Source organism: Belonocnema kinseyi, chromosome 1 (assembly GCF_010883055.1).
Source record: "Belonocnema kinseyi isolate 2016_QV_RU_SX_M_011 chromosome 1, B_treatae_v1, whole genome shotgun sequence".
NCBI classification, from domain to species: Eukaryota; Metazoa; Arthropoda; class Insecta; order Hymenoptera; family Cynipidae; genus Belonocnema; species Belonocnema kinseyi.
Genome location: NC_046657.1, coordinates 114,432,788 through 114,447,029, shown reverse-complemented (window position 1 = coordinate 114,447,029; position 14,242 = coordinate 114,432,788). Strand labels below are relative to the sequence as shown.

Sequence of the window (14,242 nt, the reverse complement as noted above, 5' to 3'; positions counted from 1 at the left end):
TTATTTAATTAATTTTAATTTGAAAGAAAAAAGGGGTTTCAATAAGATAGTACAATGTATAATTATAAGATAATATTATAAGTTATATAACAGAAGAAGATTTTTCAAACATAAAGTCTTATTAGTCAAACAAATGTAAACACCCGTTTGAAACTCTATAAACTATTTTCAATTTGAATATAACTTTAAAATAACATATGCTCAATTAACGGCTTTTGTGTTAAAGATTCTATTATAATCTTCTAGAAGAAAGTAAGTTGAATTTTAGAGTGTTTTGTAGATTTAATTCCCGGCAGGCTTAAAATACATTTACGTGACTGCCCTTATTAGTCTTATTATTATTATTATTAAATTATTATTAAAATTTATTAATTGTACATTCTGGTGTACAAAAAAATTGACATTAAATTTATGATCATAAACCCCAGAAAACCCCTTTAATTTTATTTTATGATCATAAATCTCAGAAAACCCCTAGTTCCGAGTCAAGTTTGATACATGCTGAAACTCCCTTTAAAAAATTTGAAAATATAACTTTAAAATAACATATGCTCAATTAACGGCTTTCATTATAAATAATTTAAATATAATATATATTTATATAACTCATGATATATAATATATATGCATACATCATATACATGCAATAATAATGTTATTAAAGTAAAAAATTGTATAAAGCATACATCATATATTTATTAAAACCCTTGACATTTTAACTCCTTCAAAACCCCTTGACAATAATAATTGATTTTACAAAACGAATCGCAATCAGTTATATATTATATATAATAATTTTAATATTTGTATTGTCAAGGGGTTTTGAAGAAGTTAACATTTCAAGGGTTTAAATAAATATATGATATATGTTAATGTTCACTGGTCGTGAAAAATGTTTGCGAAACAGGAAACGCCCGGGTAATGACTGGGAATTGTTTTATATTAATTTCAAACGTTTTTGAAAACGAATTCTTTAAATTTAAATTTTTAATTTAATCAAATTTCATTTATATATTTTTTTTAATTTATTTTTTTTTATTTTTACTTCATTTATTTTTATTTTATCACGACAATAAAATAAATAAATGATAGAAATGTACCTGAAATTTTCAATAAAAAATAATATATTCTGCAACAGGCGACAACAGGAGTTAGAACCCTCGGTGATATCCGACGCTAAAGGATTTCAAAATATCCAAACCAAGGCAGTAACACGACAAATCAACAGGATCTTACTCGTTGAACTCTCAACGAAATATCCACATCTACTAGAAACTCAAGTCGATTTAGATCCTCGAATTGAGGCCTTCTGGTGCGTTGGAGGAATAGTACCTCCGGTAAATGTAGTTATCAAGAAAAGAAGTCGCGGGTGGATGAAACCGTATGCTAATGACCCCATCGACCGTTATTTCCAATATTTGGGTGAACCAAATCTTCATCTGCGACATCATCTCCCTCTTCGAGAAATCATTTCTCTCCAAGAGTCGGAAAATTCCGAGTATGAAGTTCCCGATTTTCGATTCGATCCCCGAACCGTGGGCTACCATCAGACTATGAGGCACGGAACCAATATTCCTGGGTTTTGGCCCGGTGATCATCATGAATTTGGACTTTTGTCGTATCACAATTGTGGCTACATGGCAACGAGGCCTCGGGATTGGGACGATGAAGAAACGGCGCTCAAAACCCAAGCAGTGAGAGCTTCTTTTGCTTGGCTTCACAGTCAAGCGTGTTATCAAGGTAATAAATAGTATCTCTTAACTGTTCAGTAAAATACGGAAAATTAAATTGGAAAGTAGTCGGAAAGTTTTTGCGAGAAGCCACTTTTTTCAATATTTTCAGTTTTTCTTTCGTTCTTCATTTTCAGCAATTCCAAATAACAAAACCAGGGTATCCAGCGACCTTGAAAAACTTGAAAACCTGGAAATCTTGAATTTTTCACGAAAACCTTGAATTTGATTTTTTTTTCGATTTTAAATCAGTAATTTTATGGAAATGTGAAGAGTAATTTGAATCTTTTATTCTATTATGAAAGAAACATCTCGTTTAGAAAAGATCCTGAGAATTACAATATTTTTAATTGTAAAGATAAAATTTATCTTTTGTTTATTACAGAATAAATAAGGAGATTTCAAGACACTTTTTGTAGACTACGCCAATTATTTTTTAGATTGCAAAGAACATACTTTAATACAGGGTGTCTAGTGACCTTGAAAACCTGGAAATCTCCTTTATTTTTTCACGAAAATTTTGAATTGTGATTATTCTTTTTGTTTTGTTTTTAAAGAGTAATTTGGTCGACATGCTGCTGAAAATTTTTTAATTCGTCAAGATATAATTGATCTTTTTTTTATTAGAGAATAAATAAAGATATTTCAAGGCACTTTTTGTTGAGGTGTGCAACTTAAAAATTATAAAAATTATTAGTTTAAAATGTCGATGTTAATTCAGAATTAGAATAAGCCATAACCGCACAAAGGATTTTTCAAGGGGTTGACCACACGGTTTTTGAGTGTACAACAGATTTCAAACGGTTACAAAATATTTCAAACATTTCAAATTATTTTAAATATCTTTAATATTTCATAAAGATTTCACGGATGTTAACGATTTAAAAAAGGCGCGCACGCCAGATTTCAATAAAGATTTCACAGCAATTTCAAAAAAATTTTACAACTTTAAAGATTTCAAAGATTTCAAAGATTTGATAAAGGGTACAGTACAGCAGATTTCAAAGATTAAAAAAATTTGAAACAATTTCAAGAGGTTTTAAAACATTTTAGAAGATTTCAAAATATTTCAAATAATTCAATGGAATTCAACGAATATAAAAGATTTTCCGAACAAAGATTCAAGAAAGATTTTATAAACATTTCAAAATATTTCACAAAGATTTCAAGGATTTCAAACATTCAAGAAAGGCATGTACACTAGATTGAAAAGTTTTCACCAAAATTCCCCAAAAATTTCGAACATTTCACAAAGATTTTAAAACTTATAATAGAGTTTAAAGATTTTTAAAAGGGTATATTAAACCACATTTCTAATATTTCAAAACATTTAAAAGATTTGAAACAATTTAACAATTTTTTATGAGATATCAAAAGATTTCACAAAGATTTTAAACATTTCGCTAAGATTTCGAACATTGCACAAAGATTTTTAAAATTTTAAAGGATTTTAAAGATTTCAAAACATTTCAAAGATTTTAAACGATTTAAAAATATTTGACAAGATTTAAAACGATTATAAAAGATTTCTCAAATATTTAAAAGAATTCTTAAGGATTTCAAAACATTTCAAGAATTTAAAAGATTCCAATACACCAGATTTCAAAGATTTCAAAAATTTAAAAGCTTTTTAATGATTCTAAAAGGTTTCAACAAATTTTAGAAGATTTGAATAATTTCAAACGAACAGAAAATATTTCACGAACAAAGATTAAAGAAACATTTCAAAAATATTTCAAATATTTTATAAATTTTAAAAAATTCACAAAGTTTTCATAGACTTCAAAGCTTTTAAGTACTTAAAAGTTTTTAACAAGGGTACAGTACAACAGATTTCAAAGATTTAAAAACATTTCAAATATTTCACAAATAATTCAAATATTCCAGTGATTTCAAACGAATACAAAATATTTCAGAAAGATTTTACAAATGTTTAAAAAAATTCATAAGAATTTGAAACGATTTCAATAATTTCAAAGATTATAAAAAAGGTACAGTATACGAGATTTCAAATATTTCAATACATTTTGAAGATTATAAACGATTTCAAAAGGTTCACAAATATCACAAATATTTCTAAGATTTCAAGGATTTTACAAAGATTTCACAAAGACGACTTATGTCCACAAAAAATGAAGAATTTGTTTATTTATGATTCGGTTTTCTTTAGAAATTGTTAGACAATAAAAAAATTAAATAGTTTATTTTGTAAGCATATAACAATCGTTTATTTAGTTACTTAGTCACTATTTTGACTACATTTTGCTTCCTCAATTAGAAAATGTCTAATAGAATGTTCTGAACAATAATTTTCCGAATTGGTATGTATATGTGACACTTTTTTTTTAACACAATAACTTAAAAACGATTGCAGATAAATTGATAACATCTGGAAGGGCTTATTTTTACCACTCATATCTCGAAGAATTTCTAAAAATATTTATTTAATTACATTTTTTTATTACTTTATGATATTTTAAAAATTGGGTTTTTATAGTCAAACTGTTTTCATCGCCATAATTGAAAGTTGATGCAAGAATATAAAAATTCTTCATTTTCAAATCAAGGAAGATAATATGGTTATTTATAATTTTCCAAAAGTATATTTTTTACAGTACAAAATTTGTCATTAAAGTAATTCAAAATTTATGCAAGAATAGAAGACTCCTTGAAACAGAAATATCGGTTTGAAATGTTTTCTCCTTTTTGTTATTTTTTGACCGGGAATTTAACAAATTAAAAAAAAAATCTGTCCAACTTTGATTTCAACCGGTTTTAAAATAATTAGTTACATTTTTATCTTTTTCAACTATGATATTCAGTTTAGAATCCGTAATTGTACAATTTTTCACTTTAAAAAATTTCCATTTCAGATTTTTAATTGTTAAGAGTACATTTTAATTTAAAGAATTTAAAAATGCAGTTTTAAAGATTAAACGATTGAAAATTAGAAGCATTTAAAAACAAAGATTTTGCATAAAAACATTTTTAGTTGATCAAATATGAATATAAATTAATTAATGATTTAAAAAATTAAATTGCACTTTTAAGATTTAAAAAGTTAATAAAAATTGATTTTATAAGACTATTTGGAACGAGTTCAAAATGTTATAAATTCCAGATTTTAACATTAAGAATTAAACTGTTTCGATTGGAAAGTCTTATTAGTTAAACAAATGTAAACACCCATTTGAAACTCTATAAATCATTTTCAATTTGAACATAACTTTAAAATAACATATTCTCAATCAAGGGCTTTTATTATATTTCAAATATTATTTCAGTCCAAAATATTATATTTTTAAACTATTCAATTTGAAAATTTTCATCAAGAAAAAGAACAATAATTACTTAATATTAAGAAATATCTAGGTGTTTATTTGAAATCAGTAATTATAAATTAAATATTTAAACCCAAACAAAAAAAAACTAAACTTTGAATGTTACAATTTTAATTGTTCTATTTAAGCAAATTTAATTTTTAAGTCAAATTGTTGAATTTTGATATATAATTAACAATTGAACACCTATTATTCTTAGAAAAAAAACCAGTAAGTTTGAGTAATATATTGATGTTTCTACCTTAAAATTGCTTAAAATTATATAATTTTTGACAGTTTTTAAATCCATTGACTGATTCTCCACTTTAGAGTATTAAGAATGATAACGTGGATTTATATTTTTGGAGCTGAATGTGAATCTTCGAACTCTATCATTTATAAAACTTACAATTTTAAATTGGTCAGTTTAACTGAATTTAATTTCAAATTGTTCACTTGAAAAGCTTTAGTAGCTTCCATTTTATATGAGTAAATTATTGAGCATTTAAATACAACATTTTTTAATTAAAACGTCTTAAACTTTAATTTTAAAAGTTTAAAGTTCAAGAGTTCTACTTTGAGTGCCGTAATTTGCAGCTCAGTTTTTATTACTTTAAACGGAAAAATGTGTAGCTTTAGAGTTCAATTTTTTAATTTTATTGGCCTAGAAAAATGTTTGCGAACCGTGAATATTTTCTGTGATTAAAACAGTCACTGAAAAAAGAAAATGTGTATTTTTTCGATCAGGCAATGTTTGACAACATTGTAATAAATTTGTTGTTAATTGTTTAAACCATTTTTTAATGTTATGTCTGGTATTTTTACTACTTTCCCATCATTGTTCAAACAATTTCTATTTGTTTAAGTATTTTTTTGTTGACAAAATGTGAAAATCAACAAGATCAGTTTACTTTATTCTTAATTGCTTAAATAATTGTTCATTATTGAAAGGTAATTTTTGACTGGAATAAGACAAGAAAGTATAGTTTTTTGTAAATTATTCAACAAGTTTAATTATTTTTTCCTATGATGAAATTTTTTATTATTAATAATAATTATTTAAACCATTTCTGTTTGTCTAAACACTTTTCGACAAAATGTTAACTTGTTCTAAACGGAATGAACTAATTACTTCATCTTTTACGTTGATTTCCGATTTGAATCAAATAGTTGTAGTTACTCAGAGAATCTATCAATTTTTTATATTTTGTCGAAAAAAGTCGTTTGAAAAGTTATGACTTGAAAAATGTATGGTTTGAAAAATTATCTCAGAATGGAGAAACGTCGTGGTAGAAATAATAATTATTGTTTGTAGGATAAATAACAACAATTTCTCAAATAAGGATTAAAAAATACATAAAAACCTTTTTTAAATTTCATTTTCAAATTTTCGCCCACCAATAATCAAATGATTTAAAATATTTTTAAATTGTTTATATATTTTTGAAGACAGTAGTTTTCTTCGTTCAATTATTTAAAAATATTGTGTACTCAATTGAGAATGGTTAAACTATGATACCCCACCTGGCGATGAAAATCTGAACTAAAAAGATAGGTTAGATTAGAAGATGGAGAAATGAACTCAAAGTAAATTTTAATTAAATTATACATGAAATATTTACTATTTAAAAATTTTATCTAAAAGTTAGGTTATAGACTTCGTATTTCCAATCCAATTATCTGTTATTCGTAATCTTTGCATAATCTGGATAAAATTTGTCACTAAATACATTAATGAAAGTTTATTTAAGCTTACAATGCATTGAAACTTACATGAAATAGTGAAATAATTGTTTGTTTTTTTTAAATCGTTTTTGACATAAATGTGTTTTTTCACTGTATAAGATGGAATTTCTATGTAAAACGATCTGTTTTTGATTAAGATTTGTTTTTAGTATTCATTAATTGTTTTAAACCTCACAAAACAATATTAAACACATTTTAATGTAAAAATTAAAATACATATTTAAAATTGTACCTACTTTTTCTAGTTCCAGTTTTCGACACTAGGTGGCGAAACGGTCGACCGCCATTCCCAATAATGACCTCAAAAATAATTTTTTCGCTGTAGAATTCAGGACCATTTATCCATTAGAAAAATTTAAAAATCCTTTTTCTGTAAAAAAAAACGCGGCCTCAATATTTTTTTCGTAAATAAAGTTTTTTTTTAACAAAAGAGCAAAATTCCGGATAAGTTTTTAAAAAATCGAAAAAATTTCATTTCTGATGTACATCTTAGTCTAGATATTGAAAAAACATTAAGATTTGTTCTATTTTTCGACTCTTTGACCACTGTTGATTTTAGTAGCCACTTTCGAAACCTAAAAATTAAATATATATCAAATTTAAATGATTTTTTGCAATTGCCCTACTAAAATTATATAATTTTCAGGGTTTTCGACCTTCAACGATATAACCTACCCCCTGTTGACTCAAAACATCATCACTAATGGCCAGTGGTGGCTGTTCAGTGTCTATCAATTAAATACAATGTTGTTATGCGACACACAAATCGATGCAAATCCGAAAAAAAATCTTTTTTGGACAACCAATCCCCTTCAGTTATTCGAGCGTATTGAAGACAACAAAGTTCACGGATTCAATGATGAAGTCTTAAAGCATTTAATTAAATTTTACGTGAACCAGCCTCAGGAGCGCGAAGTGGAAATGAAGCCCTACTTGGGAAAGGATGTCAAAGTCGTCGCGGATATTGAAGATCCAGAGAAGAGGAATTGGCTCGAGAAACATTTCAAGAACCTCATGTCTTGCAGACCTAGACACAGGTGAGAATTTACACATTTTCTACTGTCAGATTTCATTCAATAAATTAATTTTTTGAATTAATCACTATAGCTTTCAGGTCTATACCTTTTTTTCAATTATCTTGAATTCTTTGAAATATTTCAGGGTACTTATAAAGATTCCGAGAAATTTTAAATATATTTCAATAATTCGAAGAAGTTTTTAGGATTTTAGTGTATTTAAAAAATGTTTAAGGCATATGCCTTATTTTAGGGAATTTAAAAAGATTGCAAGGCACTTTTTATTAGTTTTTCAATTGTAAATATTTAAGGATAAAGAATTTGGCAGAATTTGTAAAAATATCGAACGATTTTACAAAACTTATGAGTTTTTATAATATTTTAAAAGATTTCATGTTATTTTATCAGATTTTCGAGGGTTTCAATTATTTTAAGGGGGTTTGAAACACTCAATGTATTTTAATATATTTTCCATGATTTCAGAAAATATCATATAAGTTCACAGGATTTTATAATATTTTAGTGGATTTAAAGATTTGGAATTCATCCTGAATTTTTATTAATTTATCCTAAATTCTTTGTAATTTGTTTGAATATTGTGAATTCGCTTGAATATTTTTATTTCACTTGGATTTCATTAAATTTACTCAATTCTACTTAATTCTCAGGCGTTTTTAAGGGCTTTAAAAAGTTGCAAGGACTTTCAAAGGTATTAAATTATTCGAAATATTTTAGGACATTTAAAATATTCCCAGAATTTAACAAATTTATTTTAGCAGTTTGAAGGCTTTCAAAGACTACAATATTTTAGGCTATTTTAAAAGATTCCAAGGCGTTTAAATTTATGTAAAATCATTAAAAATTTATTGTGATCAATCAATTTTTTTCGATTCTTAAAATTGTTCCAATTCAATTGAATTCTTTTAAATTTAACTTCAATTGTTTTGTAGTCATTAGTCCCTTTTGGAATACACCCTTAATTATTTTGAATTTTTTTTAATTCATTCCAGTTTTACGAAAATTAATGGACTTTTTTGATTTTTTAACAGTTTTTTCAATTCATTCAAATTCTTTTGCATCAATATTGTATTAGTTGAAATATAAAACTTGAATGAACTCTACAATTTTAATTTTAAAACCCTAATGAGTTAGGGAAAATTTCTTGTATTACGTTTAAAAACTTGGTATACTTATTCTACCCAAAAAAAAGTTTTTTTTTTTTTTAAATAACGTAATGTCTGGAATTAAATAAAACATTATTTTTATTTAACACTTGGATGCGTTTTCAATATTTATTTTTGGTAATAAAAATATTGAAGTTACCTAATGCAAGTAGTAATTAAAATTAACCAATTAAAAACTTTTTTCCAATGCCACGAAGATTATAAAATAATTTTAATAATAATATAACATTAAAATTTCACATAACTATTGTTTTTTAACAGTTTTTAAAAACAGAAATTCGAGTTAAGATCAAATTCTGGGAATTGAGGAAAAGAAAATAAGTATTATTCTAGTCTTTCAAAGATGTATAGAACTTTCAGAAGTTTGGGAGAAATCATGAAATATTATTTTTAATTTTCGGAAATGTTTCCAAGCTTTTAAATATTTCTAATCTATTTAAAGCGTCCTAATTTCTAAAAATATTTTTAACTGACTCGAATTTTTCTTAACATTTTGAAAAATTATTCAAAATATAATAAATTATTTTATATTCTTCTAAATTTTCCCAGTAATGGTAAGAAAATTGGTTTATTCCCTGAAAACCTTTCCAAATTATTTTAAATCTTCCGAAGTGTATTTTTAAAATCATTGAAAATCCACATTTTACTAAATCTTTTATAGTTTGAAATTCTTTTTTAATTTCTTCAATTTTTAAAAATATTTCTTAAATTTACTCTATTTTTTATTTTTTAATCTGACCAAATAAAAACATTTTGCTTTAAAATTTTCTACACTCTTTAGAAATTTTAGTTCATTTTTGAAAATAAAATATCTGCAAAATTAAAAAAATTGCCCCAAAATCTTTCAAATTCTTCTTTGACAATTTTCCAAATCTTTTTAAATGTTTTAAAAATATTCTATATATCTCTTAAATTTACTCAAATTTTTTTTAAATGTATGTAATATGGTAAGATTTTGCTTTAAAATCTTTCACATTCTTTTTACCAAATTTAGGAAATGATTTAGAATGTGATTAAAATGTGTGATTTAAAAGCAGAAGCTTTCAAAATTCAAAATCTGCAAAATAACATTTTTTAATTTGGACAATTTCATAAGAAATAATTTGGAATTTTTTCATTTCTGATTACAAGCTTTTAACATTTAAAAAAAATTTTATTGAAAGAATCTCGAATTTAAATGATTTTATATTAAAATTTCAAAAGAGGACAATTTCAATACATTAAGAATGGAATATTTTCTGATTAGGATTTTCAAAAATATATAATTTCAAATACAGAGAAATAAAAATTGTATTATTTCTAATCAAAAGCATACATCATTAAATAATTTCAAAGTTAACAATTTTGAATTTCAATAAATTTAAATTCAAAACAATTAAAATTTGACAAATTTAAATGTAAAACACAATTAAATATTTCAAAGTGAAAGCTTTTGAATTTCTAGAAATCTGAATTTCTAGAAATCTGAATTTGTATTAAATTAAAAAAATTATGGTTTAAAATAAAAATTGATTAGACAAATTTGCCAGATTGCTAAAAATAAATTCACCTCTATTTTCATTGTTTGAAATAGAAAGTTTTTAAATTCGAAACCTTAATAATTATGTTATTCTAAAAAGACTTTCGAAATCAAATGTCATTTTAAATTGGAAATGCTAAAAAATGAACAAATATATACACCTGAAACTTGAACAAATCCGAAATTCAACCAATTTAATTTTTATTCTAAAATGGAAACCATTAAAAATTGAAGAAATTGTCTAATTGTTCAATAGAAAAATTATTGTTGTTTTTAACTGAGATTTAAATCTCGAACTTTTTGGAGCATTTTACAAACAAAAAAACTTTAATATTCAGTGCCAATAAACTGCTCATTTTTAATGCTTGAATTTGAGAAATTTTCTTAATATTTAATTGTTTTGAATTTATTTTTTAGGCATTTAATTGATAATGGTTTAATTACAAATCCTTTAAACTGAAAGGTGTGTAACTATCAATTCTTTCATTTTGATATTCTACGATTTAGATGAATTTAAAAACCAGAATCTTTTGTGCGTTTAAAATTGAAAGAAAACTATGTAGCATATGTAAATCTAAAATTATTATGTTTAAAACTGACAAAATTGTTCATGGTAAACGTTAAATTTTCAATTTTCCTTATCATAAGTTTACATTTTGCGCTTACAGTTAAATTGGTTGAATTTTGAAAAGTATAATGGAAAATTAAAAAAAATTAATTTAATTAAATTAAAAAATTAATTAATTAAAAAAGGTGAATTTATTATTTGATTTTAGAAAATCTTGTCTCACCATTTTTTATATTAAACCGTAATTTTTTGAATTAATACAAATTTAGATTTTATAACACTTGTTGAAATTTTAAGCTGAAATCATTCAATTTCGAGATTCTTGAAAAAATTGTTCAATTTTGAATGCTTTCAGTTAGAACTGAGACAATTTCAACTTCTTTGTAAAGAAATTGTCCAAATTAAAAAATGTTAGTTGGAAGATTTGGAATTTTGAAAGCTTCGACTTTTCATTCCATTCGAAATATTGCCCTTTTCTCCAAAATTTGAACGTTTTCAATTCCAACTCATTGCATACATTTTTCTTAAATTTAAAATGCTTTCAATTCGAAATGATCAACAACTTTTAACTTTTTGTCTACGTTTTATTTAGTCGGATAATAATTAATGCAAGTTAACATGCATGATTATTTAAACAATTTATTATGTGTTTATAAAAATCTTCTCTTTCAGCCTTATTATTGTTTATAACTATGTTTTCTGAGAGTGATACTAGAAAGTTTTGGAGTTTTCTCAAATGTTTAGCTGTTCTTTGACTTTTTTCTCAGGAAGAATTATTCAATATTAATATTTATTTTATTTCAGTTTTATTTCAGAAATATATATTCACAAAGAAGAAAATTAACAATTTCAGATAGAACCGGAACTTTTTAGAATTTTTCAAGGAGAATATAGGAGAAGATAGTTATAAACAATAATAATTTGTTTAAACAATTAGATTTGCTAAATTTCATTAATTATTAACTCACTTAAAATGAAAATTGCACAAAAAATTGAAAAATTCAGAAAAATCCGAGACCTAACATTGTTCAAAGAAAATATTATTTAAAATAATAATAAATTGTTTACACAATTGTGTTTAATAATTTGAATTAATTATTACCCATTATTGAATTAATTATTTATGTTTTGGAAATAATTGATTATTAACCTAATTTTTCACTTACGGGCTTTTTTGGGACCCTATAAAACAGATTTATAGGAGTGATATTTAAAAAGTATGTATTTATTCGCATTTTACAGCTAATTGTAAAGAAAAATGTTGAGTTGAGTAATAAATTATTTATAATAATATAGATAAATTACATGTGTGGAATTTGTCAATAAATTTATTTTTTTTATTAAATTTTTTTTAAATGGTTAGCTAGTATTTTTTGAAATAAAAAATAAATTAAAAAAATTAATGTTATTTTTAAGATTTTAATTATATCTTGCTTAATAAATAAAGTATATTTAAATTAAAAATTTAAGTAAAATGTGTTTTTATATATAAATATTATCATAATATAAATATTCTAATAAAGGGGATAGGGGAATAGAATAAAAGAAATTATTGTATTAATTAGAAATTGTATTTAAATATGAACAGTATTTCAATGAAAGACTTTTAATTTTTATTAATTAAATAAATATAACCATGAGGTGTATCTTAAAATTTATGAATTTGCCTAAATTCTTAGGTAAAAAGAATTATTATAGAAAATCTAATATTAAATTTGAAGTAATTGATTAATAAATTATTTATAATAATATAGATAAATTACATATGTGTGAAATTTGGCAATATAATTTTTATTTTATTTTTTATTTTTTAAAAATGGTTCAATTTTGATTTAAAAGCCAAAATTGAAGAAGGAAAATGACCATTTTTCAGGTCAATAATGCAGGTTATTTTAAACTTCAATTTATATTTTTATAAACTTAATTATGGGTATAAAATTATTACTTATTTTTTAAATTGAGGTCAGTTAGCCAGTACTTTTTTTAAAATAAAAAAATTAATTAATTAAAAACGGATATCATCTCTTTGGTTTTTAGACTCATGCCGGAGATTTACAACTGGCAAGAAATTTACATCCGCAAGTTTCCGACCCGACCGATGGAGAAGAGGATGGAGCCTTGGCAAAATGGTATTAACATGCAATTGCGAAAATTGGATGAACACCAGCCCGAATATATACCGAAATGCCTCAGGCCTTATCCAAAAAGCAGAGCAAAATGGGCGAAAACTTTCTACCCGAAGTAGGATTGTGTGCATTTATAAAGTCAAACTCAAAAGTAATGATAAGAGCGCGAACCGTGTAAATAAAAGAAAAATAGGAGGCAACGCTTTTCTGCGGGGAGATTTAATAAAGGAATTGTAGAAAGTTCAAGATTCTTTCTTAACTAGCCTTCCAATATGAAGACAAGGACAGGAAACTTGAAAATCTAAAAGGTAATATTATATATGAATATAAAAATAATTTTAAAAAATGGTTAAACGACCACAGCACGACGAAATTACAACGAAAGGGTGGCGAAACTCTCGTGTGCCTCGAGGACACGAAGCGACCCAAAGATGGCAACTTTCTGCATACATATTTATGAATTTTCTTAAATTCTGTTGAAATATTTCCGAGGATTTTCAAGATTTTACGGTATTTTTAAAACTTTTTAACCATTTTCAGGAGCTTTTAATTTTAAATATTTTAGTGAATTAAAAAAAGGCAAGGAATTATTCATTGATTACATCAATTTGAAGGGATTTCAAAGCGTATAAAATATTTTAGGATAAACAATTCTCTAGAGTTTCGGAATATATGGAACGATTTTATAGGGCCTTTAAGTTTTTATGGTATTTTTAAAGATTTAATAGATTTTTATCAAATTTCTGATGATTTCTATGGTTTTACGGGACTTATAACATTTTTAGTGAATTTTAAAGAATTTATTCGCGACAAGTGAGGTATTTTGTAGGATTTCAAAGGATTTTAACTATGGTCAAAAGATTCCTAGACATTTGTAATTTATTTTTAATAATTTGAGGCGATTAAAGTGTTTTAGGATAAGGAATTTTCAAGGCTTTCAGGAAATATCGCCAGATCTCATAGAATTTTATGGAATTCAATAATATTTTAGTGGATTTTAAAGAATGTATTCAAAAGAAGTGAGGTATTCTTT

The 14,242-nt window shown here is 24.6% G+C and overlaps 1 protein-coding gene across 1 annotated transcript in view; it reads left to right on the top strand.

The window, feature by feature from the left end:
• The window catches only part of LOC117172316 (28S ribosomal protein S30, mitochondrial), a 19,504-nt gene extending 6,052 nt beyond the window's left edge, over window positions 1-13,452 (top strand). Inside the window, exons 2-4 of the mRNA XM_033360099.1 lie at window positions 1,139-1,740; window positions 7,443-7,833; window positions 13,121-13,452. Coding sequence (XP_033215990.1) covers window positions 1,139-1,740; window positions 7,443-7,833; window positions 13,121-13,328 — 1,201 coding nt within the window. The 3' untranslated portion in view covers window positions 13,329-13,452. The remainder of the gene's footprint in view (window positions 1-1,138; window positions 1,741-7,442; window positions 7,834-13,120) is intronic.
• Window positions 13,453-14,242: the final 790 nt, after the last annotated feature.